Source organism: Cystoisospora suis (genome assembly GCF_002600585.1).
Source record: "Cystoisospora suis strain Wien I chromosome Unknown contig_283, whole genome shotgun sequence".
NCBI classification, from domain to species: Eukaryota; Apicomplexa; class Conoidasida; order Eucoccidiorida; family Sarcocystidae; genus Cystoisospora; species Cystoisospora suis.
This window is the reverse complement of record NW_027153085.1, coordinates 79,710-104,804: the sequence shown is the minus strand read 5'-3', so window position 1 is coordinate 104,804 and position 25,095 is coordinate 79,710. Positions and strand designations below refer to the sequence as shown.

The 25,095-nt window shown below is 53.9% G+C and overlaps 4 protein-coding genes across 4 annotated transcripts; 3 read left to right on the top strand and 1 right to left on the bottom strand.

Annotated features, from left to right (window-relative positions):
• The first annotated feature begins 403 nt into the window (after positions 1–403).
• CSUI_000722 (4-hydroxy-3-methylbut-2-enyl diphosphate reductase) lies at positions 404–6,344 on the top strand. The gene is made up of 5 exons (XM_068060953.1): positions 404–2,496; positions 3,478–3,700; positions 4,312–4,651; positions 5,279–5,476; positions 6,099–6,344. The coding sequence occupies exons 1-5, from the start codon at positions 1,222–1,224 to the stop codon at positions 6,187–6,189; spliced, it is 2,127 nt and encodes a 708-aa protein (XP_067927078.1). The 5' UTR covers positions 404–1,221; the 3' UTR covers positions 6,190–6,344.
• A 2,721-nt stretch (positions 6,345–9,065) lies between these two features.
• On the bottom strand, positions 9,066–11,709 carry CSUI_000721 (dna methyltransferase; the record flags this gene model as incomplete). The annotated part of the gene is made up of 1 exon (XM_068060952.1): positions 9,066–11,709. A coding segment is annotated over one exon (2,643 nt), but the record flags the coding sequence as incomplete, so codon positions are not given.
• An 855-nt stretch (positions 11,710–12,564) lies between these two features.
• CSUI_000720 (uncharacterized protein) lies at positions 12,565–15,730 on the top strand (the record flags this gene model as incomplete). Its single annotated transcript, XM_068060951.1, has 2 exons — positions 12,565–14,123; positions 14,614–15,730. Exons 1-2 carry the CDS (start codon positions 14,005–14,007, stop codon positions 15,728–15,730), a joined length of 1,236 nt encoding a protein of 411 aa, XP_067927076.1. The 5' UTR covers positions 12,565–14,004.
• A 4,096-nt stretch (positions 15,731–19,826) lies between these two features.
• Positions 19,827–25,080, top strand: CSUI_000719 (hydrolase family protein). Its single transcript, XM_068060950.1, has 10 exons — positions 19,827–19,946; positions 20,126–20,729; positions 20,901–21,256; positions 21,447–21,662; positions 21,942–22,039; positions 22,268–22,448; positions 22,690–23,580; positions 23,848–24,252; positions 24,471–24,576; positions 24,691–25,080. Exons 1-10 carry the CDS (start codon positions 19,878–19,880, stop codon positions 24,891–24,893), a joined length of 3,129 nt encoding a protein of 1,042 aa, XP_067927075.1. The 5' UTR covers positions 19,827–19,877; the 3' UTR covers positions 24,894–25,080.
• Positions 25,081–25,095: the final 15 nt, after the last annotated feature.

The following is a 25,095-nucleotide window of genomic DNA, read 5'->3' as shown; positions in this document are numbered from 1 at the left end:
AATGGGGCTTTAATGAAATTCACAAGCTGGGACGTTCACATGCTGTCAAGCTTCCGTGCGACGTAAGGACCAGAACGCTGCTGCATGCTAGATGTGCAGCTCCGGGCAACGATTGGTGTTCATCTCTAATCACGGATGAAAGTGACTCTTTGAAGGGAGGAACCATCTGCTCGGGGGACGCAGTATAGAAAACAGTCGGTCTGCTCTGCCCTCAACCTGATGGGACCGCGGGTGTTTCACCTTCAAGCTAGTCCTCTCCCCAAGGTTTGTTACAGCCCAACTGCATGCAAGCGCACACGGAGACATGTGTCGATGTTGGGGGATGACGGACAGTCGTCTGCGCGCCGTATGGGCAAGCCTTCCGATCTTGGCTGCTGTACGGGTTGCTTCAGAAAACAGATGCATGGTATTCATGGTTCTTCTCGGTCCAGCCTGAGTGACTTCCTGGACAGATAGGGACTACGTTCAGCCGTAGTCGCGAACGTGTCTTGAAACTTCGAACCTGTCTCGTGATCCCGTTTGGGTACGCGGAGGCATGAATATTTATAGGCTTCTTTACTTTAGTTATGGGTCGCGTGTCGTTTCTTGTGACAGGAATCTCTCCTTTCATCCCTTCGCTGTACTCCCTTTGGCGCAGCTCCAGTCTTAGACTGACGTTCCTATACGCGCGGCGGAATCTCTTTCTACAGACCACCCGGATCTGTCACCTTCTGTAGCGCATCGAGAAAGAGAATGAACACGTAAAGCAACAGTCTCCTGCTCTTCATGATGGAGAGAGGAGGAAGAAGGAAGACTGCACCAGCTCGCAATGGTATGCTCTTCTCGCTACACGAGAGGCTTCACCCGACTGCTCTATGCACTGTGAGGCTCGCTTACACACCAAGTGTATTGAGTGAGACAAACCTTGAAGTCTCTCGTAACTTCCTATCTTACTAGCATACAAACTCCCCGAGGAACTGCGACCTGCACAAATCCGTCGCGCTTCCGAGTGTAACCCCGTGCGTATCGGGTGTGATCTCCGCACGTTGGCCATCGACGTGCCTGTCCTCCTCTCTCTGCACAAGTTTCATATCTCACTCACCACATCTCCCGGCCCAAGCAAAGCCTGGACTTCTTCGATCCTGGTGGCGCAGCCCAGGAAACGGGAAAGTCAGTCCGGGAGGGAAGCAGAGTAAAGAACAGGAGACAACGGGAAAGCGGAAGTTTGACAAGGCTTTCAGCATGGCGGACGTGCGACGCAAATCGTCTGCGGACGATACAGGAAGGAGATACCATAGAACGCTCAGCACACCTAGAGCTTCGTCTAAACCTTTAGCGACTGGCCCCTATAGAAATGAAGAACTCGACATCGGGTTACCATCCTCGTCATTTTCATGGTTTCCTTCCTCGTCCTTTGTCTTCCGTCCTCTCTCGGTGAACAGGCCGCAAACGTTCGGAAAGACGATCTTCTTACCGCTTCCGGAAGATACAACAGCTGTTCATATGCCGCATTTCCCTCGTGGGACATTATCATGTTCTCCTTCTCTGCCTTTTCCTAGGCCTCCTTACTTCTCCTCTTGGCTGTCCCCTTTCAGTTGGCAACAATGGTTCGTTACGCGGTTGCCTCCAGTCCTTAGAGACTTCCTCTCCGCCTGTAGTTGTCTTAGCTCCGTTCTTTTCTATTCTGGTTGGCTTTCTTTAAAGGGATCTGCCCGACTGGCCTCTCTAGTTATTGCTTCTCTAGTTGCCGTTACTTTGTTATCTTCCTTTGGTGGGGAGTGTCTATACATCGCAAACGGCAAGACTCCGTCGAATTCACTCAAGTCCGGCTCGACTTCGTCGCCTCTTGGGACATCTCAACACTTTCCAGTGATAGTTACTGGTGACCGAAGCACCACGAATCCGTGTCCAAGACTAAGCAGACTTTGGGTAAGAAAGACGGAGATAGACCAGGTAAACTTGAAGGGAGAGCGAGAGAGTTCAGACAAGGAAACCTTGATGAGTATAAGGCCTACACCTTGTTTTTCGCTTACCAACTCGGTGAAACAATGCATGCCATACCTCGCTGCTGTAACTATCAATCCCGCCAGGCGACGCGTGTTGTCTTTGTCTTTCATTTCCTCATTTCCATCGTCAGTCAGGAATTCCTGTCGTTCTTCACAGATGTTTGCTCATTCCTCTTCCCCCCTGTATCTTTCCCGAGAGTTCTTGCCCTCGTCGGCGTGCGCGGCCTCACGTGAATCCTGTTTCTTCTCCCGTCCGTATCTCCGCCGCGCACTGCTGGCGACGGTGTCGAGGGGGGAATCTTCCAGTACGTCTTCTTCACTGCAAGATAAGGAAGAAAAGGAGACGAGGGAGACTGAAGATGTGGAGCTGTCACTCGCGAAACCCCGTGGCTTCTGTGCCGGCGTGTCTCGTGCCATCGGAATCGTCGAAGAAGCTCTTCGTATTTGGGGACCCCCTGTATTTGTGAAACATAGTATTGTTCACAATGAGGTTGTCTGTGATGATTTACGCGTAAGTTCTTTTACAGCTTTCTTTGTGATGAAATGGAGCTCCCCAATAGCAAATGCTGCCTCTCGACAACATGTCCTAGCCTCGTCCGTGCTACTCCTTCCTCTTTCTTCTCCGCGGACTATACAATATTTCAAGACACTACTGAACAGGCCTCCTTACATATACCACGGACTACTCAGTGCCGCCGTGTCTGGATGTACACGGCTTTTTTGTGTGTTCACCAACAGATGGAGGGAATATACCCGCAGGCACAGTCAGTGTGTGTGTATGTCTTCGAACCCCTGCGAGCTGATAACCCATGCGCATCTTCACGTCTTTACATCCATTCCTCTCATCTCTTTCGTTGGTTTCCAAATGAGCACACAGCCACAAGGAGATGGCCGCGTGAGGCGCCTATAGTTGTTCCTCGCTGTTCATAGGGTTGTGGAGTTTAGCCGGGGCACTATGCTACTGCCGTCGGACATGAAGCCGATACCCGTGCCGCGACCGTTCTCTGATGGCTATTTGCAGAGTGTGTCTCACAAAGCCTCTCTTGTTCTTGATACACACCACCTCAACACTATTCCCCTGGCTGTTTATGCTAGTGGGGAGGGTTTTGTCTCTGCCGTCAACCCAAGAAACACGTGAGAGGATGAGCCTCCATGATTTCAAGAAGCCGTGTACACTGCGAGCCTCTTAGCATTCACGAAAGCATGAGGAGGCGGCATCATAACACAAACATCTGGTTACGCGTGCCCTGGCATGCGTTGGCCAACATACATACATCTGTATATGAGATGTGATCAGTCCTGTGCTTGTGCTGACTTGGTGTGGTGAAAGCCCCCTTGTAGTTGTCTGTCCGGCTTCCGTTTGTCGGCGAAACAGTATACCTTGCATACAGGTTGGTAGAATGTACGAAGTATGTCAGCTACGGAGCCCGGTGCAGTCTCCTCACACTCCTCCTCTTACGACGTCAGTTTGGTGCATGTGTTGCTGCAACAGCGAAAAGGCGCTATCTTTGTAGAGGAAATTAAAGATATTCCGCAAGGCGCAGTCGCGATCTTCTCTGCTCATGGGGTTTCTCCTGCTGTGAGAGCCGAGGCCGAGGCTCGAGGCCTACAAGTTGTCGACGCTACGTGTCCCCTTGTCACCAAGGTCCATGTGTATGTCAGACAGAAGGCACAGCAAGGGTACAAGATTGTCCTTATCGGACACAAGAACCACGGTGAGAATTTTCATCTACTGCACCAGGTTGATACAGTGGAATCTCGGAAAAAGCTGCACTTAGGATTTATACGTGGCAGTGGAGAGATCAGGGTCTCCGAGGCGGGGTACTGTTTAGCTATCCCATAGTTGTGGCTGCATGGAACTTGTCAGACAAGAACGGATGCAAGAGTCGTCACTATTGAGCTTGAAGTGAAGTACGGGGGGGGCGAGTCTTCGAGAAACACGTTTTCTGAGTGTGAGCATGCGAGAATTTCTCCCAAATACGCCGTTGATACGTTTTCACAGCCTGTGATCAACAGCCACAAAAAAAGCAAAGACACCGACGGTCACATCGTCTACCTAGATGTATTCTCAGTCTAGAGAATCTCCAGTCACCAGATAACGCTGGTCGATGTATGTGCTGTGCATGAATTCGTGTCCTGCAACGGAGCTGAACCGCAATACGAGCAACAAAGGGGACCCTGACGGCAGGAGATATCAGGTGTCGAAAGTTTCTGAAGAACGGAAACCACTTCTGAGTTAGGCTACAGCGGAAAACTGTCGGGGTTCTTCCTTAGTTCCTCTCAAGCCCGCCCTGATTATGTACATTTCTCTTGGTCTTTTCCTCAGTTGAAGTCATGGGTACGAAGGGCGAAGCTCCCGACGCAGTGACAGTTGTGGAGAATGTCGCAGATGTTGAAGCACTCCGCTATCCTCCAACCACCAAGCTCTTCTACGCTACCCAGACAACCCTAAGTTTGGACGACTGTGCATCCATCAAGGCAGCGTTAGTTCGAAAGTATCCTCATATAGAATGCATTCCCAGTGGGTCCGTTTGTTACGCCACGACTAATCGACAGACCGCCTTCCAAAAGCTTGCCCCACTCAGCGACCTGGCGATTGTCGTTGGCAGCAGCGCTTCCTCAAATGCTAAGAGACTCGTGGAAACAGCGACGAACCGGGGAGTAAAGTGAGTTTGATAGAGGCGAACTTGTACTGCTCCGCTGTCGGCTTTTGTGTGTCATCTGCTGTAGATACAGAAATGAATCAACAAGCTAGTTCTTCTTCTAATATTCCTGTATCTTAATTGGTGCCTACCGTCACAAGCATCGTCTTGAAGCTGCTCGTGCTGTCCTGGGGCGGCAAGCGTCTTCGGTAACGGAACTCCTTGAGCGGAGGGTTTTATGCGTTCACAGGTTTGGGGGGGGACAGCACAATATTCGGCAAAGAGTTTGATACGCAGAGTTCGCAGCATGTACGGGGTGCTCGTTGAATGGCGTTTCGTCCCGACAGAGTGTACGAAACACTAGTTCTCTAGCCGGCGTTCGGCAGCTTCATGGGTGTCTGTTTACTGGGCTCCATGAATACGGATCTACGTCTGTGAGTGTAGCCTTGTGCTTTCTGTCTCATCAATTTTTTGGAAGGCTGACATGTCTTGGGCCCACTGACCGTAGCTGATGATATCTGAACTGCCTGGCCGGCAGCACGCTGATCGGTCTGTGCTGGTTTCCGGAGTCTCTTACTCATTCCGCCGCGGTTGAGATTGAACTCGACATATCCGGGCAGTCATTTCATGGGCTTTTGCTCTCGCTTTCAGAGCGTACCTGGTGAACCATCCAGATATGATTGATCCCAGTTGGTTGACAGGGGTGAAGAAGATCGCTTTGACCTCTTCAGCGTCCACTCCTGAAACGACTACCGCGAAGGTCGTCGCCCGGTTGCAAGCTCTAGGGGTTCACTCTGTCACGGAATATGAAGGCGTTCTGGAACGGGTCCCGTTTTGGAAATTCCCCAAGTAAGCTTCTGCTCCCTGTTCAGCTGAGCCATACTGGTGAGTAGTTATTAGTGTGAGATGCAAAAACTGGAAACCGTCAGGTAAGCCTCTTGGTACCTCCTGTATAAGAATGTGCTGGTGCATTCATAACCGTCGCAAGACGTCCGTATACAGCATGGCTCACAGATAATGCCTTTTCCTGCGACTTGAAGAATCAGACTGTGAAAGACGATCTTTTCGCAGATGGTTGCACGGATAGCAAAGCAGGGACTTGCTAGGAAACGCAGGTGCGGAGCTGTAGAGCGTCCGGGCTTCCGTACTTATATGGAGATGGGTGGAATCGTAAACTAACGGTGTTTACAGGCGCGTGAGTTGCGGAGCAAAAAAAAGAGAGCCCCTGTTAAGCGACGACTCGCTTGTCGGCTGAGGAAAGCATGAAAGCGCTCCCATTCGTTTTTGCTCGTGAGAGTGTTGCTGAGAGAAAGTTACAGAGACAAAGTCTTTCGTGGCGGGGAACATTAACGGATAGGAGACCAATACTGCACCCCATGTCATCGCGAGTTGTACAGGTGCATGGCTACCCCGTGACGGCAGTCGTACGCTGCAAGCCATTCTAATTGCTTTGTCTACTTTTTTCGTGTAGAAATCTTCAAGAGGCCGCGAAGGAGAAGCAGGAGAAGGAAGAGCTGTCACACCTCCATGAAGTGCCACACGTACCTCCCCTGGAGTCTTGAAAGCAAACAACGACTCGAGCTTAGTAAATAACCTAGTCCTTTTCCATCGGTCACCGGAGAGAGTCGGTCGTACATCAACACTAGGGGTTGCTAACTCCGGTGAGGAGCTACCATATAGTATCTGCCCGGTACAGGAATGTGTAGACGGTGGCTGTGTTGTGACGTTCCGAAGGTAGGAAACTTTTTCCGGCTACATATCGTCGTCCGGAAAAGTCGGTTCGACTTGTACGTCGTTCATACAACACTCTTTAAAATAGAACTTCCTTTGAATATGAGGACTGATTTGGTCCGACGCTTAGACCCTGAGCACCTTTACATCCCTTGACTTATAAACAGGATAAAATCTTCCTTGAGCGACTCGATAGGCATTAAAGATAGCGTGAAAGCTCAATCTTACCATACAAAGATATTTTGTGACAGCAGGCTCACTGAACAAGTCGAAGTCTGGCCAGAACGAGCACCCAAGGGGACTCACCACTCGTTCTTTTACGTGACGCGCTCGGCAGGTCTAACACTGGTTTACATGCGCCTGTAATCGTACTGTATTATAAAAGCCTAGAAAAAAAAATAATGTCTGCGATGATAGAAACTGAACCAGTCGAACACATAGTGTTGATATCAGTAATGAAGCCGACGTAATCTGGGATCCTTCGAGGCACATACACCATTAAGACATAATGTATGCCTAGGCATGAACATGAGCCTAATATCACGTAGGAATACGAAGAACCCAATAGGAAATGTGAACCACTCGTTACAGGGAAGAAGTTAGAAATATTTTCAAACATATCTATAGCATAGTGTACAGAATCAAAGATGTAGCTAGTACAGCACGTACAGGTTTCACAGAATGGAAGTGAGCTACGATAGAATGTGTGCCGCGCAATGCTACATCCATAGCGGGCTGTGTTGCCCGTAACTGCCCCTGTAGTACCTTCCAGTGTAAATAACAGAACAAACCTAAGAGCCACCGACGAATCATTCCTAGTAGCATACTTACTTGCATGTGGGTTCCGAGCTATTCGAATACCTTACCACCAGTAATTGTTGGAATCATAATCGTCAGAGCAGAGAAATATGCGCAAGTATCCACCTCTAATCCTGCTATCATCATACGACGTGCCCAGACCAGTCCACCTAGAATAGATATACAGCCTATAGTTAACCATTTGAGTTTCGTATGTAGACAGAGTCTGTGATACAACACCCAAAACCGTTGAGTTTCATGTGTAGACAGAGGTTGTGATTTTTCGCACTGGCTCACGGGGCAGGTATTCACTTGGCGCCCGGACGACTGATGGGGATGCAGCTCACCCTTCGGTGGCACTGCAGACAAAAGCTGTAGTGTTCGTCTGAGCTGAGTCTATTGGGGTATTTCTGTACGGAGAGCAACCACAGAGGAAGTAACTCTCAGTCTGTTCGTGGTGGTGTGACCGTCACGAACTCCGGGAGTGTGACTACTTCATCAGCTATTCAGCACTCGTTTTGCCCTAGTTTGATGCCAAGAAAAGTGTCTATACTGCTTAACGTCACTCGATTGTTGTGCCATAGGTAAGATGCGGCAGTTTCCCGGAGCTTCCGCTGGTCGGGCCCCGGTAAATCAACACTCGTGAACCGCGTCGTCACCGGGGTCACACGTAGGTAGGTCTTTCGGCACTCTTTTGCACTGCACGGTTTTTTTTCCCCGACGGTAGCAGCTTCGTCCTTGATCTCTCGTCTTGCGAACTGGGCGTCGCGTAGAGTACGTCACTCGCGTGTTAACAGGCTCCCTCACTCGAGAAAGCTGAACGGCACCGGGACACCTTCGTACGCAGTCTCTCAAAGAAGCGGGAGTCCCCAGTTGGTGCGCAAGCCGGAACGCCCTTATCACATCGGTTACCTGACTGTCCACAGCGGCGGCAACTTCCGAGTGCTTCTCGGCCCGCTGGCGGGGTACTGCACTCTTGCCCGAGCCTGCGAAACCGCTTGAGGATACACGACATTAGAAACCACGCTAAAACCGAAACCTTCGGGGTGGTCTGCAGACTGCTGACGTCCCTGTAACCGCAGGCCTGGCTATCTCTTTCCCAAGTTGAATATCCAGCATTTGCTGTTTTTAATATGGTATCTAGCTCCATAACTAACATTTTCGAGCTTTTGACCGTTTAGTGAAATATTGCGTAACAGGGGGATGTGATGGACTCACCAAGTGTCCGTGACCTACTTGTACAGAATACCACTCCTTTCGGCGGACACCGAACAAAGGAAATGCCACCGATAGCTATGAGATTGGCGAAGCTGCGCTTCTGCTGAGAATGCCAACAACTGGGAAGTCGGTCCCAACGGGGTCGCCAACAAACACTCCATAGAGAAGCCGACGCCTGGAGACAGCAACCCAAGAGGTCTACGACAGGGCAATCTAGCTTGGGGAAAGAAATGTGACTGCCTCGATAGCGGACATCAACATGGCAAAGGTCAAGGGAGGTCTTTGCTGAAGCCGCTTGGACACTCTGCTTCCTCGCCGCCAAGTGCGGTGCCCCAGCGGTCTAACCCCGACACAGTGTGCAAGAACACTGCGGATCTGGTTTGCAATGTTGGAGATGCTAGCTTTCGAAGAAGGCAGTTCGGCGTCCATAAACACGACCCAACACCTACAGGTACCTACGCACGTGTTTTGTAGGACATAGTTTGACTACACGGCTTTAGAAGCGCGCGCTCCAGACTGCTTGTCGTGTCGCTCGTCCAAGTGCCACAGCTTCCTCCACGGCTACCTGTGGGCTTCCCTGTTGCCTTGAGAAGCTTGCCGTGAGGCCTTGCCAAGCTTGTGAGCTCTGTCGTCTGTCTTCGAGCCAGTTGCCCCCCTTTCCGCGGCCGATGTCTGATCAGATATTCTTAGGCTAATGCCCTTCCTGTTGCGTGCTTCTCTTCGAAACTTTCCCAAAATACGAGAGCAGCATGTGAAGTAACAGGACGCTTACAACGTCGACGTTGACAGAGTTGCCCACAAGACTAATTGCTTTCCGCATACTCACATTCTTAGGGAAAGAGAACCATGGAGGGTACCCGTGCAACCGCAACAACTCTCGGGGTGAAAAGAGCCTGAGCACGTCAGTGGACTTCAGTGCGTGCCGAAACCGGCTACTGTCCATAGACTCGGTGGCGAAGACGTGGGCATTATCATTCGACGCGGAAGCGAAGGAGAGCGGCAAAGGAGAACAGAGGTCTTCACTCGCTTTCCAGGTACTGTGGGACCCAGTGAATGCAGCGGGAGAGCGACAACACGGCGGCTTCGTCCACCTGGAAGAATCTCCGCCAGAAGAACCCGGTTGACGGAGCGGAAGAGCCGAGCGAGTGCCGCCGTAGTCAACAAAACCAGAGGCTGACGAAGCGGGACACCCTGCATCAGCAGAGGATCCGATCAAGAGCAAAGGGCCCCCCCTGTGAAGGTTAGATCCGTAGCCTTTAGTGAAAGTGCTGCTTGCAGTTGAGGCAGCCGTCACGATATCCAACCGGAAAGCTACCTCACCGCATATACATTGTGAGGCCACGCAGCAACAACATGAACATGAACTACCACTGGCGGTGCTCGGGACAGCATGGCCACATTCCGCAACCGGCTTGCTTACTTCTCGAAGTGCGGCAGCGGTCTCGGTGGCTGAGGATGTTTTTGTCTCCTCAACAGAGTCACCCTTTTCGTTTTTTCCACCTGGCGAGCTGGCGCAGTGATTATTCTGAATTTGTATGCTCTTATCTTCTGACGCTGTTGAGTCACTTTTCTTCTCATACCAAGATCCCGAAGCCGCACGAACGCTGTGCAGGTCGATAGTAGAAATTTTCCGGGGCGCACCGTCACTGGCCCCGTCCTGCGCCTGCCTCCTGCTACCCTCATGCGGCTCGACCTCACCAGGGTAACTGCACGAGCTGATCTGTGCTTGTACTTGTTCGGACCTATCGGTGCTGTCTCGAGGAGGTTTGGCGACAGTGCACGCATGAGTGCAACTGCCATCCGCGAAACGCACGAAGCGGCTGAGTTTTTCTGGAGGTACAAGAAGACTCCGATATTCGGCTTCGTCCATCTCCGCATCAAGGTAATCACCTATCTGCCTCGTGGGGGGCTGCAACACACCGTCAGCTTGTGTGGATCCGTGCAAGGAGTCAGCTTCTGCGAAGCTGTACTTACACCAGAGACGGAGGGCTTCTGCGGGGAGCGAACAATGCAACTGGGATCCTGTCTCGGGGGTCGACGTCCGGGTATCCTCTTGCTTCCATTCTATTGCCTCTCCATGTCCCTGATGAAGCTGTTTTCCCTTCCCCTCTGCTTGCTTCGCGTGAATGCTGTTTGTGGCACTACACGTGTCCCCTCCAGCTCCGTGTTTGCGTTCTGTCCTCATCTCCTCTCCTAGCTGAATAGGGTCTCTTGGGGTAAGCCAGAATCGGTCCTCTCCCCCCTTTTGCCATGCGAGACAGTAGTAGCGGACTCGCGTGTTCGGGCATCCCAGCTGTGTCGGAGAGACCAAGAACTCCTCGACTTGAAAGCCTCGTACGCGTAACGTCTCCATGAGAATGCGATGACTCTCTGAGTTCTCAAATCCTCTAACATTTTCGAGGAAGAGCATGCGGGGTGCGTCGTCTAACTCCTGTAACAGGCGAAGCAAGTGCAGCAAACCGGCCGCCCGGGAGTCGCTCACGTCAAGTCTCTTTCCGCCTCTTGTGTAGGGTTGGCAGGGTGGAGAAAGCAACCAGACATCCGCAGACTCCATTTGCTTTCCCCCTGCGTCCGGCAAGTTCTTTTTCTTCAGGAGGCACGACGCAGAGAGATATTCAAGAGAAACAGCTTGCGGAGCCAGCCGGAAGTTATGGGCGTACACCGCGTTAGCAGTACAGTTGACGTCATGTGCACGACACACTGGTGCTTCCAGCATCGTCATGTGATCCTTTGAAAACAACGCTCCTCCCGAAGACCCGTTCGGCGTACTATCGTCTAGGCACGCTCTCTCCCTTCCCAGGCCTCGCCTCGGACAAAGAACGTCACTTCTGCAGGTGCTGCCAGCGGCCGTAGAATCATCGGCACTGCGCTGGCCGGCATGGACTTCCCTATAGCTCCACGTGTTGTGCTGTTTGCTTGTTTCTCCCGTAAAACAGAATGCCCGCTCGTCAGGGCTGCAGGATTTGTCCTGCGGAGAGGAATCCGCAGATATGCTTGGACGTTCATGGGCGCTCAAGTGGGGTGCGGCAGTAGCCTGTTGGCTGTTTTCGCGCAGATTCCCGGCCACAGTTCTATTGAAGATGTCCACGGCACGATTCCAGCCGGCATGAAGCCCTCCAATGCCGCTGAAGAACTCATACACCTCCAGATTCACTTTTTCTTTTTCTCGACGTGTCAACGGGTCCGCGCACTTCTCCTCTGTCGGAAGCGTATGCTTTTTGACGTACTCGCCTTGCCTCCTCTGCTCTTTTCCCTCTCGCTTTTGCTCGTGACCTGGTTGGGGCAGCTGGTCATTTGCGTACACACTTCGTCCAATGCCAGTTGCTGGTTTTTCGCTACAGCATGAGGGACTGGAAAACAGCGAGTCTTCGGCAAACGATGCCATCAGATGTGGTGCCATCACATCGAGCAGTTTCCCTCGGTTGGATGTAATGATGACAACTCGCCGGCTCTGTCTCGCCAAGGTAAACTGTTTTATTGGCTGGAATGACGAGAACAACCTGGTACGGAAGTCGCCACCCCGAGTCGAGTGTAGCTGCAACTTCCTGCACGACCCCCCCTCTAAACGATTCTCGCGCCCTAAAAGACGCCTGACGACAGCACTGCTGTGCTTGGGGCTGCACGCGGCAACGCACGCCCCACTGCGCCTCGTTTGCTAGGGCGCTGCAGGAGCGTTCCGTCGGCAAGAGGACTCAAAAAAGATAATTTTGCACGGGGAAACCCAGGCACACTGGTTACCGGGGCACCTGGGCGGGGGGCGGGAGTTTGTCAAGGAGAGTCAGGCGGGTGGCAGGCTTTTGTTACCGCGGTCAACAGCCAAGCGGACCTTGGCCGCCCCACTGCAAATATCGGTAGTACACTGGGCGAGCGTATAGCCAATCCTCACTCCTTCCCGGAGCTTTGGTGACGGCCCAGAACTCTCCGGTCGCGCCGCTGGGGTCCCGCGCTCCAAGATACATGCCCAGACCCGCCTACTCAAGACTGATCCTGCTCGCATTCGGAGGAAAGAAACCACGCGTACACTCACAAAAGTGAAACTACTCTTCCTCCCAATCTGCTATTTCAATGTGCCGCCAGCGAATCCCTCCCGCCGCGCGCGCATGCAGGGAGTCCCCCCCTGCGGTGTAGCGCAGAGCCGCAAGGCGGCTCCTCTCTGAGCCGAAGTCTCTTCCTGTTGGGTCCATACTACTCGCGAAACTGTGATAGGAGAAAAGAAGGGGAGTGCGACAGGAGCATGCAGCCGCGTGGGTGCAGGGGAGCATTCTTCCTTCCTCTGCCACGCGAAAGGGGGGTGACCATGCAATAATGGTCCACCTGAGAGGTGGAGCGCTCAGCTGAAATCAGCAGCTTCTGTCGAAAAAAACTCAAAGAGTGTATTGCCGTGACAGGGTTGCGCCCAAGGAAGAGGCTCGTGGCCAAAGACCGTACACCTTGCGCAGCGCTCGGGAGGACCCCCGACTCACTCTGGCACGGTTTCCTCAACGGGGATGTACACGGAGAAGACGTGAGGCGAGGCTTGCGCGGTCGACAGCCCTCAGCGGACACAAGGGCACAGCTCTCCACGGAAGCGGGCCATCGAACCTCGCTACCTGGCACGACACCAGGTGGCTCGCCCGCCTAGCCTGCGTGTTCACTCCTGCCGTGCACCTGGTCTTCGAAGTGGAAACAGATTAAGCGCACAGCTTCGCAAACGCGACTCCCAGGGCCCTGAACAAGTGATTTCTTTTTCGGTTGAGCGCCCCGCGCTGAAAGTGCTTGCAGACTGCACTGACAGCCTAGTTCCAGAGTGGCGCCCGTCTGACCGCAGTGGGCGACCGCTGACCTTGCTGGCCCCGATGGCTATTGCCCCACAAACACAACGAAACCGCGGCAGCCACAGAACCAATCCAGCAGTTTCGGATTCCCGTCGATACAGGGGCTGCTGCGCGCCTGCGCTCCGGTTTACAGTTCGGTTCCTCGGGGTGACGACGGTTCTGCGAGGCTGTCTGTACGTGCCCCCTGTGCGGCTCATGAACCAAAGATGCTAGCTCCCTCCCTAACTCTAACTACGGAAGTTTTATCGGCGTCCTTGAGACTGTTCACCCAGTGGAATGTCACAGGTAAACGTCTTCTGTTAGTTAGCGGCCCTGCCACTAGGGCGCTATCCGGTGAACCGTCGGCCGATGGCCTCTCGGCGGGCCATGCGACAAACTCCGACCGTCTGTGTGGGCAGGGGGAGCTAAGGTTGGTGGCAAATCCGGGACTGACCGCCGGGTAGAGTGGAGGTCGAACCCAGCGGGCAGCCGGGCCGTCGGTGTGGCGGCTGCGAGGTTCGCGCCGTCGGGTTCCGGTGGGGGAACGCAACTTCGCCGCTGTCTTCCTTCGTTGTAAGACTATAAAACATTCCTCTTTGACAGCATCCAGTCATTTCAAAGGCATGCTTAGAGATTGCAGCTGACACATTCCAGGGAGTACACCGAGGCGTTAGCTCTTGACTTCGCCGTCCCCGGCCGCGCGGGTCGTCCCTGCCGTCGGTGAGGTGACTGCCGGTCACCGCTGTGATACTGCGGTTCTCGAAAACGGCTTCGGAGCCCTTACTCCTGCCACACGTATTCTAGCTAGAAAGCTTTTCTTCGAGTCGGTGTGATACAATGGCGAACAAGGCTACGAGGTTGCTGGCCGTGTATGGCATCTTGCAGTCACTACATGCGACGGCTCCCTGGGCGCGTGATGGCACTCCTTTCTTCGCTAGTGCGTCGGACTCGACCGGGTAAGTCCTAGGGTTGCGCATCCATGTTGAGCAGACAACCTGGGAAATGCACCGCCCTGTCTCGGGGGCTCGTGCCATGTCTGAGGATCAGCGCGGTTTCGTCTTCTCGGGCAGGCACGATGAGTCCTGTGGTCAATCACACACGTCTAAGCGGGCCGTGAAGGTCGACTGGAATGGATACAGCGTTGTCGGGCTGTGGCGAGCAGACCATAGGTTCACTTGCTTTTATTCTGCTAACCAGTGGGGGGGCGGCGCCACAGAGTATTGCACCTGTTCGTAATGGAGCCGTTTGTCTCTAGCTCGTACCTTTCTGGTGGACTCAGTCTCGCGGGGGTGACGGGAGCAGGCTTGGTCAAACAAGTGCGTGATGCAGGGAGTGTAATACCGTAGATCGAAGCTGCCTCAAGAGTGGCTTCACAACAGTAATCAGTCAAGAGGACAAAGCCCTCCATGCAGCGCATCCCGGGTTCGGTGCTGTGTCTTCGCTCAGGCAGATTGAAGGGCCCTTTGCCGAGTTAATGGATTTGATGCGGCTAAGCGGCTTTCGCCAGGAGGTGGCAGAGGAGGCAGCTGCCATCGCGGACCGGGGACTAGACACTGCTGAGGACGTATTGGCTGAGGAAGACCGCAACGAAAACAATCTGATGGCGATGTTGAATGCCCTCATAACTCAGATACTGCAAACAAAAGCGAAGGCGTCGCTCGAGCAGGCAATGGCTATGAAGCGAGGAGACCTTGTGGCGGCGGAGGAGGAGGAGAAGTCAAAGGAGGCAAGTGACGCTGAGCTAAAAACTCTCCAGGATGGAGCCGCAAATCTTTTGAAGGAGATGAAGGAAGACGCGATTACAGAAACCCTGCAGGCGGTCGAGTCAGCTGGAGAACAGGAAATCTTAAATAGCGCCGACGATGCTATTGACGACGCCTTATTGAAGAAGGTAAATGCGAACGATGCCTTGGAGACAGCGGTATCTGAAGGAGACGCTGAAGCCATCGCGGAGGCCGAGGAGGCGGTCCGGGAAGCGGAACAGGAATTAGAAGATGCGCAAGGGGCAGCGGAGGCAGCATTAGAAACTGCAAGAGAAAGCGTGACCCCGCAGGTAGCTCTTAACTTCGCAGAGGAGGAACTGAAGGAGAAGCAAGAGGAAGCGCAGGCGGCGCAGGAGGCGATGCTCAACACATTCAGTGAAGGGGGCGAAGGTAATTTGGGGGCCGTACTGGAGGCGATAGACACATCGATCGAGGAACAGGCCGCCGCTGAAGAGGTAAAAGAGGCGGCGGAGGCTGCGGGTGATTATCAAGCTGCAGCAGGTGCGGAAGGTGTGGAGGCAGAGGCTAAAGACGGCGCAGAGGTGGCAGAGGAAGTGGCCGTGGAGAGCCTCATCCAGCAAAGTGATTCCGGGACAGGAAAAAACGATGAGGCAGCTAGCGTGCCGAGCAGTGGCGAGGGCGAGCGGAAGCGGGTCCGTCGCCGGGTTCTTGAGGATTCTGAGGAAACCACCCTGGCACCGAAGCACTCTAGAGTCCATGCGTTCCTTACAAAGTTGCTGTCGTACCTGAAGGCTCCGTTTTCGTTCTTGAGGAGGAAATTGTTTAGGCGTAGTGAATGATGAGGTGGACGCGCAGCATATGTGCAGAGCGCGTGTCCTGTGCGTGGTGATGGGCCTCGATGCTTCGACTGGTCAGGCAGCGCATCGAAGTGTAAGGCGTAAGTGAAACAAAGATTGTTGAGTCAACCAGTGTTGATGTCTGAGACGACTGTCGTGTACCAGGGACACTGAGGTGACCAGACAGGTGGGAAGCTACGATTTCAACAATTCTGGCGATTGGTCCGACACTATAGCCCTAGGAGATGAGATGCGGAGCTCAGCTCCGCCAGCGGGCTGCTTACGGCGCACTGTACCCGGATTTGGGGCCGAACAGGCAGGACTTCCGGTGTTGGATGAGTGAAAAAGTGATCTTGGTCCGGTGCGTCGAGTGCCGACAGGGGGGGATGGTGGAGACAAACGAGGATTGGCGCACATCACGTGTTGGCTGGCGCCTGACAACTCCCGGTTGCTCGGTCCCTCTGCCGCTACCAGGTACGCAGCACTGGTGGATGAGCTGTACCTCGATGCAGTTATCCTGATCGCGCCGCGGGGTAATTTTCGAACCGTTGGCGGCTTCTGCGTCTGTATAACTAGCCTGCATACTGGATTGCGCCTGGCAGCGGTTCCGTACGTCAAGAAACAGCTGCTGATCCTGCTAACGGCAGGACTTCATGGTTTTGGTGGACCCCTGGTGTGGCTAAGCGGTGCGTAGAGATTGCCCGTGCTGGGGAGTCACCCCGTCAGTCGACCTGCGCCCGGGAGACACCTTCAGGTGCGTCATTGGAACCACCCGCTCAGTTGACCTGCGCCTGGGCGGTGCGTCATTGGGCACACCAGGAAAGTGCTACCATAATGGACACACGGAAACAGCATCGGACGCGTCGGTGACACGCTTTCACAACAGCCTTTGCTGAATGAGAGACCGTAGTCAACGATGAGCCTGGCTGACTCCGGCTTGAATGGCCGTGCGTTCCAGAACACTTTGATCAGAGCGACAAGGGCCGTTAGAAGTGCAGTGATGCAGGGGCACTGCATCAAGAAAACCAACTAAGTAGGCCGAGCCATCGGTGACCTAGCGCTGGGGCTGCGAAGCTAGAACCCTCTATCTGCTCTGAAAGCTTCGCTCCAGCGCGTGGCAGCTCGCCGTGCCGTCCGGAAACTTGGACAGCCGTGTACTGCCAGGAGGTGGCTGCGTTCTGTGCGCCCAAGCACGTCAAGAACCGAGTGATACTCAGTTTTGCAGGAACCCTGAGGTCGTTTGGATGTCAATATATTGCGGAAACGCGAGTGCAGTACGAGTCCCGAATGGGGAGGCGTCCGTTCAGGAGAGCTGTGCAACTGACGTAGCAGCTGCAGAAGTACACTATCAGATCGGCGGCGGTTCACATGCGGGGCGGGCACCCGATCTGTTCGCTGCCGAGCCCTCCTGGCACCGTCAGCGCTGCCGTGAGCTGCCACGCAGGAGGCCCACTGACAGGGGTTGAAGCGGTGGTGTGATTTGCGAAGAGAAGAACGTTTTGCAAAAGTATTCGTGTCGGTTGCTCGTGTTTGGGTCTTCAGTGGCACGTAGCAGGAGGACGCCAGCAGAAAACAAGTTGTGTCGGACCGTGGCCGGCAGGGTAGGAGAGAGACGCTCTGCCATCCGCCTCTGCTTGTGTCGCGGTTCTCGCCACATGTAGATTCCGCAGACAACAAAAGTGTTGTGATGCATGCCTGCTTCGAGAGTGCTGATTGTCCTTAGCGTGACACTGTCCTGCCAGTGTAGCGCGTGAGGAGGTAGGTCCTTCTTCAGTATCAGTGTTTTTTGATGTACAGAAGGTAGCGCCTTATTGAAGTGCCGAGTTTAGTAGCAACAGGTGCCTCTTCTGCTAGATAGTGACTCGTGTAGAATTGCTTCTTTTTTTTCTACGCTTTCGCCCTGTCTCGGACAACCTTTGGGCGTACGTCTTGTCTGACAAGGCTGACAGCGTTGGAGTCGAAATCTCCGCGCTGACTGACAGGTTCGAAAAGTTTTTGCATATCATTCCAGTCGCCTAAGGGTTGTAACGCTGTTTTGTGAGAAGTCTGCGGAGTAATACCCCGAAGTTTTTCCTCTCAAGGCTGATAGCACTTTGACTACGCGGGCTCGAGCTGTATCTAAGTCGGCTTTGCGTTGCAAGCGCCTGTGTTACCGATAACTGTCCAGTCTCCGCCGCGTTTCCCTGCCTTCAGTCCGCTGTTGAGCGCAGCTGAAGAGTAATTCGCAAGCACTGTATTCTTGTAGCTGAACCATTCTCGTGTCTCGGTGGTTCCTTCATCTGCTGTTGTCTCACGGAAGGCCTTCGAGCCCCAACTTTAAGGAGGAGGGTAAGGTCGAGACGCGATCTATGTGGCTAAGCCCCACTTTCTGAAGGTAGTCGACTTCTTTGTCCGGCTCTCAAGGGCTGCTCAATCGAGCCTATCAATCCAACCATCGTACTTGTACTCTGGGAGTCGCTGACTGTCTCCCGCCGTGTTTCTGTAGTCGAAGCGTTAGGACCCCGTGAACCAAACCAGAAGTGAAACGTGATAGCATCTTTTTCCCTGCACAGGTTTTTCAGGCCCCTAGGGGCGGCCAGGCTCCTCTCAAGCAATGGAAGTCTGTCCGGAGAAGTGCTGCCCTCAACGAGGGCAGGACTCAACGTGTTTACAATGCGACAGCGAGCAAAGCACATTCAGCAGCAGCTTGGGGAACCTCAGCCCCTGTGCCGCCCCCACGACCTCGGTGGCTGTTGCTGCGGAGGAATGTCTTTCTCCAGGCAAGCCATGCGCGCTTTGCTACGTCACCACCCCGGCGCCGAAAAAGCCGGATGCGCAGCGGAATGTCGCGGAGGACACAAAGGCGCCTGGTCGCCCTAGCTTGAGTGCGCGGTTTTTACTCCATGGGGACGCGTACAAGGCCAATGCGTATTACTCATTGAGAGGTTCAGCGACGCCTGCCGGGAGGCCCGTAGATGCCGTAGACTTGCTAGCCCGGGAGATGGAGAGGAGGGGACGGCGACTGACGGCGTCTACCATTGTCCCGTCCATACTTGCTGAACTTAACCTGAGTCCAAGAGCAGGCTCGAAAGCGAAGGACGCGGCGAGGACAGCCGGTGGCCGTACAGGAATCCGCACTTCGCCGCCAGTCCGCTCCCTGGATTTTGCTGGGAAGCTTGACTGCTTGACGAAGCAGCTGCTTGTGTTCTCCTACTCCTTTGTTGCCTTCCATACTCTGTCACTGCACTTTTGTCCCTCACTGTACTCTGCCGTTCGGTTTGGGCCCGACCTCCAGACCGATCCGCTTCTCCATTTGCCACACCCGGATTCACTCCTGGGATTTTTCTACTTTTATATGAACACATCTATACAGGTGTTTGTGAAGAGAGGTGTCACAGCCGCCCTCATTCACGCAGGATTTCTCCATCTACTAAGGTTGGCCATAGTCCGGTCTCCCAAGACGAAAAAGGGAGGGCATATCTCCTCTGCACTGGCCAGTCCCACGTCTCGCAACGGGGGGTGCCTCCCGTCTACATGTGTACCTGGCAACTCACGGACTCTGTCGACCGCAGTAGACGGTAGCTTTTCAAAGTGGGCCTCGGATGAAGTCAGCAGGGCGCCTCCCGCCCGGTCACACGCACAAGTCCGTCGTCGTATGAGATTCGTTTCAAGGGTTGTGTCACTTGCGTGTTTCCTGTCTCTCTTCGTCACGGTCACGGCATTCCTCTGGGGGGGCTGGCCGTCAAAAGCCGTCGGCTTTCCCGATATTTACCTGGGGTCTCTCACAAAGAAGGGAGGACTGGCCGGACCAGAGAACTTAAGATCTGTCCTAAAATCTCCAGCTGCCGAAGAGACACTCGACCGACTGAAGTCACTTCGTCAGGAGTCAATTGCAGCGTCCTTTGGCAGCCGGTCGGTCCTGCAGAAGTGGTCCCTAGACGCATCCAAAGGTCTGGTATACTACCGACTTCTTGTCTTCACCGCTCTTGGATTTCTTTTGGACGTTTGGGGCACCTGGACGAAGGTATGTCTGCACGTGTGACAGCTTGGCTCGAAACTCTCCGTTTGTAGCCTACAGCCGGGGCGCCCTGGTGGTTCAACTTTTGCTTGGGTGACGCAGGTACGATTAATTCGAGAGTTTTTGAAGCCGCGGGACTTGCTAGTGCCCGGGATGGTGCTCACCGTGGTCATGGGCTACGCTGCAATCAACCTTCATGGCCTGCCCGCCTGCAATGCGAAAGTAAGGATCAAGCGGCTTATTCCAAGCGAAGCTTCAGTTCGCATTAGCTTAGAGTTCACGTTCGGTCGATGTTCCGCGTTTCCGCGGGCGCAGGATGTTCTGATAGCGAACCCGGTGCCACCGCTACTGCTTCATTTGCATCAAGAATGACTTTTTGTGTCTGAGATCACGGAATGCAGGACAAGCACTGGGTAGACTTCCATACACAGGAGACTGCTGCCTTCGTCAACGACAGCGTTCACGATAAAGTGAATACCCCGCCCGTACTGTACTCAGTTTACATCCCCATGAGAGACGGTGTGGAGCTGGCAGCCGACATTTACCTTCCAAAACCATATTACAATACGGCGGAAAACCTCGCGGTGAGGACACACAGGATTGGCTTGTTGGACAAGGCACTGGAGAAGACACAGCGAAGGCTCACGGTTTTACAGCAGGAGTCAGAGCGCGACGAAGCTGCGCAACGCAAAACCAAAGAGCCCAAAACAGTTTTCAAGAGGTACCAAGAGATCCGAAATCTCCTTCATTTCCAAGTCCACCTGGAAAAAAGGCTAAGAGAGGAGACTGCGGAACGCGATGCTCTACTTGGTTCCGTCAAGCAGCTGCCAGTATACTTGGATATCACTCGATATAACAGGAGGACAGAAGCTTTCTGGCCATTGTCTATGCTTCGTATGTGGAAAAATCCACGGGGGGCGACAGTAAACTTGTGGAGTTTCTCCGCCCAGCAGGCCTTCACGGCTAACGGTTATGCAGTAGTCGTTGTGGACGCAAGAGGAACAGGTGCGCTTATGCAGCCGCATGGTCCGCGTGGTTGAAACGCGAACGGCAGGGAAGATTTCGCTGTCTGAGGGATAGCCCAAGCGGTTTCTCTTCGTTTGCTACCTCACAGACGAAGGCGGAAGGGAGGCCACCATGGTCTGCGACGCCGTGCGCCTGGTGTACTGCGTGCAGGCGCTTCCTTTGGAGAACGGTATGTGGATTTGAGCGAAGTTGAAATCCAAGATCTATCTGAAGTTGTTCAGTGGGTAAAGAGACAGTGGTTCGCAAGTGGGAAGATCGGTGGCGGAGGAGTATCGTACGACGGTATGACGGGACTCAACGCTGCCGCTGCTGGCGGAGTGGACGCGGTTCTCTCACTCTTCACTCCCATGCACGTCTTTGGCGACTTGCTTGTTCCCGGAGGAGTCATCTGCTCTTCGTTTTTGAAGGACTACGCAGGGATGACTTACGGCTTTGAGAGAACGGGCACCCCAGCTGGTCACATGCTCAACAATCCCTGGAAATACCCGTTGCACGTTTTGCTTGGCGTGAGTCTTCTCAGCCTAGGATTCGTCCGTCAGCTGAGCAAATGCAAGGTTGCGTTGTTCTTCTCCCCCTGGACACAGGACAGCCGCTTTGTGCGCGCTCTCTCGACTGCTGTTGACTGCCGTGGTGGAACAACGTGGACGCCTCTGTTTCTCACCCTTCAGGTGTGGTTCTTGTACTGTCTGGGTGCAGTTCACGGTAGCTTTCGGTACCGCCAGTGGAGTCTTCGGCCGAGAGGGCGATTTGACGCGTGCCATCGCCGGCCACCGGAAGAACTGGGACATGGCGCACACAGTTAAGATGGTGGAATACTACGATGACGTTGTCACGCTCCACAACAACGAGACTGCCAGCGCAGCGGAGTTCGGCATTCATGAAGCAGTGATGAGAAAGCTAGCTGAAAGAAATGTAAGCGCGCCGGAATGCGGTTCCGCCATGTCGTGCTGATTTCTTCTCTATGGGCACTCCGCACTGAACGACTACACAGCCGAACGAGGGTGCCTACAAGGGATGGCAGGTGTGTGGGCTGGAGAGCTTTCTTGTGCACGTGATTTGAGAAATGCAGAAGTTTGTCTAGTCCAGGGCGCCACCGGGTCACAGCTACAAGATCCTGGAAATGCGTTTCAGTGGCCGCTTGGTGCTTTGACCAGTTCTCATACATCGCGGTGTGTACATGCGGCGCTGCAGGTGAGCGTTTATGTAGTAGGCGGTTACTGCGACTCTGCGAGTGTGCGCGGAGCCACAAGATTGTATGACTACATGAAGCGGCACGCACCGACATCGGGGTAAGCTAAGCGCAAGAAGATGGCAGTACACTATCTATAGCATATACGGGCCTGGTAACCGCGGGCAGGATGAGTCACTGACATCTTTCGCTTCAGTTTGAAGCTGACTGCTGCCACCAGGTCGCCCGTCTGCCAAAACGGTTTGGAGGGACGCATTTCCCGCGTGGGACAGATAAGGTATTGTAGCGTCGGAGGGACGGCTCGTCCTGCATTTGCGTTTCGATTCAGATCCAAGCTCTTACTCGGAAGCTGGACTCATGGTGCGCGGCGGTCCTGCAGTCCATATGCAGGCAGTTTTCCTTGTTTTGAGGCTGACCTGTACTTGGACGCGGTGCGGTTTTTCGACTGCCGCCTGAAAGAGGAGTGCTGGGGGGGAATACTTGAGGAGCCCTCAGTCCATTACTGGCAGGTAACTCTCACACGGGCAGCTGCAGTGGCGAGGCTAGACGGCGAGCACATTCTGGAAAAGAAGCAACCCGAGGTGCCGAGGACTACTTTTTTAAAGAGGGGAAAGAGAATACGAAACATGGAGGTGCTGCGAAATCACCTACCCGTATATGCTACTTTGGAGCCGAGTGCGAGCTTTCAGCCATTAGCGCGACTAGAACACCACCTAGTGCCATGTGCGTCTGTTTTCGCTTTTGCTGCAGGTGGGGGCCGAGGAATGGCGGACATCAGAATACTACCCTCCAGAAACCAACATGAGCTATGTGGACTTTCACCTTAGCAACAAGAAATTCGTCAATCTGCATCGGCTTGATTGCAAAAGAGCGCCCATCCAACAGCGCCCTGTCCTGGGTGGCACACCGTCCGATGTGTGCTTATCTCCTCTCTTCTCTTTGGACAGCAGCGTCGCGCCCAAGTGCCCTCTTCCAACCTCCCCGTTCACTGTGAAGGCCCGGCGCCCACAGCGACACAGTTTGGAACGTCTCGACAATCGAGGTAGCAGCCCAGCGGTAGAATTGACGGGGCCAACTATGGCTCCTGCCCATTCGAACTCTACAATAGCCGATTCTTCGCCGTTTAGTTTACCCGTCCTTTTACCTGCGACTTTCAATCTGCAGTTGTCCACGTTTGAACACAGACTTCACGACATTGTCCAGAATGTTGCTCTATACTGGCAACAGCTTCAGACCCACGTGGAATTGCTTCTGCGCCAAGCACGGGACCATCAGTTGAGGACGGAAGACGAAAGGGGCAACGAGGTTTTACAGACCTTAACGATTTCAAACTTGATCGGGGTCGCTCTCGTTGGGTTCCAGGATGAATGGGGAGAAGGAACGGCGTATAATGGAAGAGCTATGACCAAGAAGCCTGTCGTTGGGAGACTGAAAGACTCCTTCTCAATTCTGGAAAGCGATCCCAACGCGTACCTGATGAGTCTTGAAGGCGGGTCTCTGAATGCCGCCCAAGAGTCCTATGTGCGCCCATCGCTTGCCAAGGAAATTCCCATCAGCTTTACACCTCAAGCACAGAGCCAGACTGCCGTCGCTATGGCTAGGCCAAGGCCAACGTTGGCGCAACGCCTGCTGCTTCGACGGGTAGGCCACTATGTTGCAGGACGGGGTATCGCTGCGGAGTATTCAGACGCCCAGAGGATCGTTACGTGGTTCGAGCCAGGACTGCTATGATAGGTTCTAAATCGGAGTTGATTTCAGTCTCATTTCGCCCGCTGCAGTTGTTTCCCCCGGGAGTTTGACACCGACCATTGGACATTGTGTCCGTATTCAAGTTGTAGCAAAGAAGAAGGCCTCGTACATTCCTGGCGACGGCACGTTCAACGACGCGCCTTCTTGTTCTGCTTGCAGTTTCCTTCCAAACGGTCGCCGCGGGTGCACTACAACGTCGAATACTTCTCTACAACAGGAGTGTTCAGCCGCTGGGTAATTGCTCAACATCCGTTTCGTCAAGCTGTGCATTATGGCAACCGTCTGTTCCCCCGCCGGGTCAGGCCGGATTTTCCCATCAACTTGTCACCGCCTCCGGGGGCCGCGGGGGAGTCTTTCCATCCGTCTCCGTTCTACCTTGACTCAGTCCACGCTAGCCTGCTTTCGTGGACGTCTGGCGTTCTCCTGGAGAATATCGACGTTGTCGGCAGTGCTTGGGTGCACCTCCAATTGTTCGTAAAAAGCTGCACGGACGTCTCTGTGTTTGTCTACCTAGAGGCCGTTGACGTGAACAATGGTTACTCTCATTATGTCACGGAAGGGAAGGTAAGTGACTGCTAGCACCGCGGCTGATTGCCACCGCGCCATAACCGTCCGCTTGCCACCCCTGTAGCCGTTCACTCCGCATGCAGTCTACAGTATTGCGGCTCTTTAAAGACGTATGACGACGTGGCACCTAGTTGCCTCCGCCGTAGCTGACCGCCTGTGCATCCGACGTCGCGGCCAGCGTGCCCGCTTCTGATAATTTCCAATTCTGCTCTCAGATCGTCGTATCGCACCGTCCTGTGAAAGTGAAGGAGGAGTCTCCCATCGGCTCGTCCGACACGGTTTTCAGGTCTTTCACAAAGTCGTCGCGAGTTCCGCTTAACGGTAGGCGTTCAGGTTAAGGGAGTAAGTTTCTCGTAACTGTCTCGCACCACAACCAAAACGGCTGACAGCGGACACCTGCTGGTGTCCGATGCGTTATCTTGCTTTATCGTTCAGCTGCCGGAGAGATTATTGAACTGATGATGCCTCTGGAGCCCGTCAGCTGGACATTCTTGAAGGGCCACGCAATACGCCTGTCCCTGACAGGCAGCGATGTGGACAACTTCGAGCCAGCCGTGCAGAACCGCATGATCCTTCCTAGAGAATGGACAGTACTTACCGCAAGTGCGAAGCTTCGACTGCCCGTTCATCATCGCTGACAGGCTGTGATGCAGCGTTGTCTGTCTACGATCTCACGTGTCCACTATTCTTGCCAATTTCGTGTTCATTGACGGACACCTGCGCTGTTCTGAAGCACAACTGGTCGAGTACACCCTAGCTGGGAATGACTACTGTAGCTCTTCTCTCCTGGTCGTTGGCGTGTAGCTTTCGAAGGCAATTCCTGACACAACGGTTGCAGCC

Coding starts and splice junctions, on each gene's coding strand:
- CSUI_000722 (XM_068060953.1), top strand. CDS start 1,222: ATGGCGGACGTGCGACGCAAATCGTCTGCGGACGATACAGGAAGGAGA. Junction 3,701..4,311: donor TATCGGACACAAGAACCACG/GTGAGAATTTTC, acceptor TCTTTTCCTCAG/TTGAAGTCATGGGTACGAAG. Junction 4,652..5,278: donor GCGACGAACCGGGGAGTAAA/GTGAGTTTGATA, acceptor TCTCGCTTTCAG/AGCGTACCTGGTGAACCATC.
- CSUI_000719 (XM_068060950.1), top strand. CDS start 19,878: ATGGTGCTCACCGTGGTCATGGGCTACGCTGCAATCAACCTTCATGGC. Junction 22,449..22,689: donor CCTCAGTCCATTACTGGCAG/GTAACTCTCACA, acceptor CTTTTGCTGCAG/GTGGGGGCCGAGGAATGGCG. Junction 24,577..24,690: donor GTCGCGAGTTCCGCTTAACG/GTAGGCGTTCAG, acceptor TTTATCGTTCAG/CTGCCGGAGAGATTATTGAA.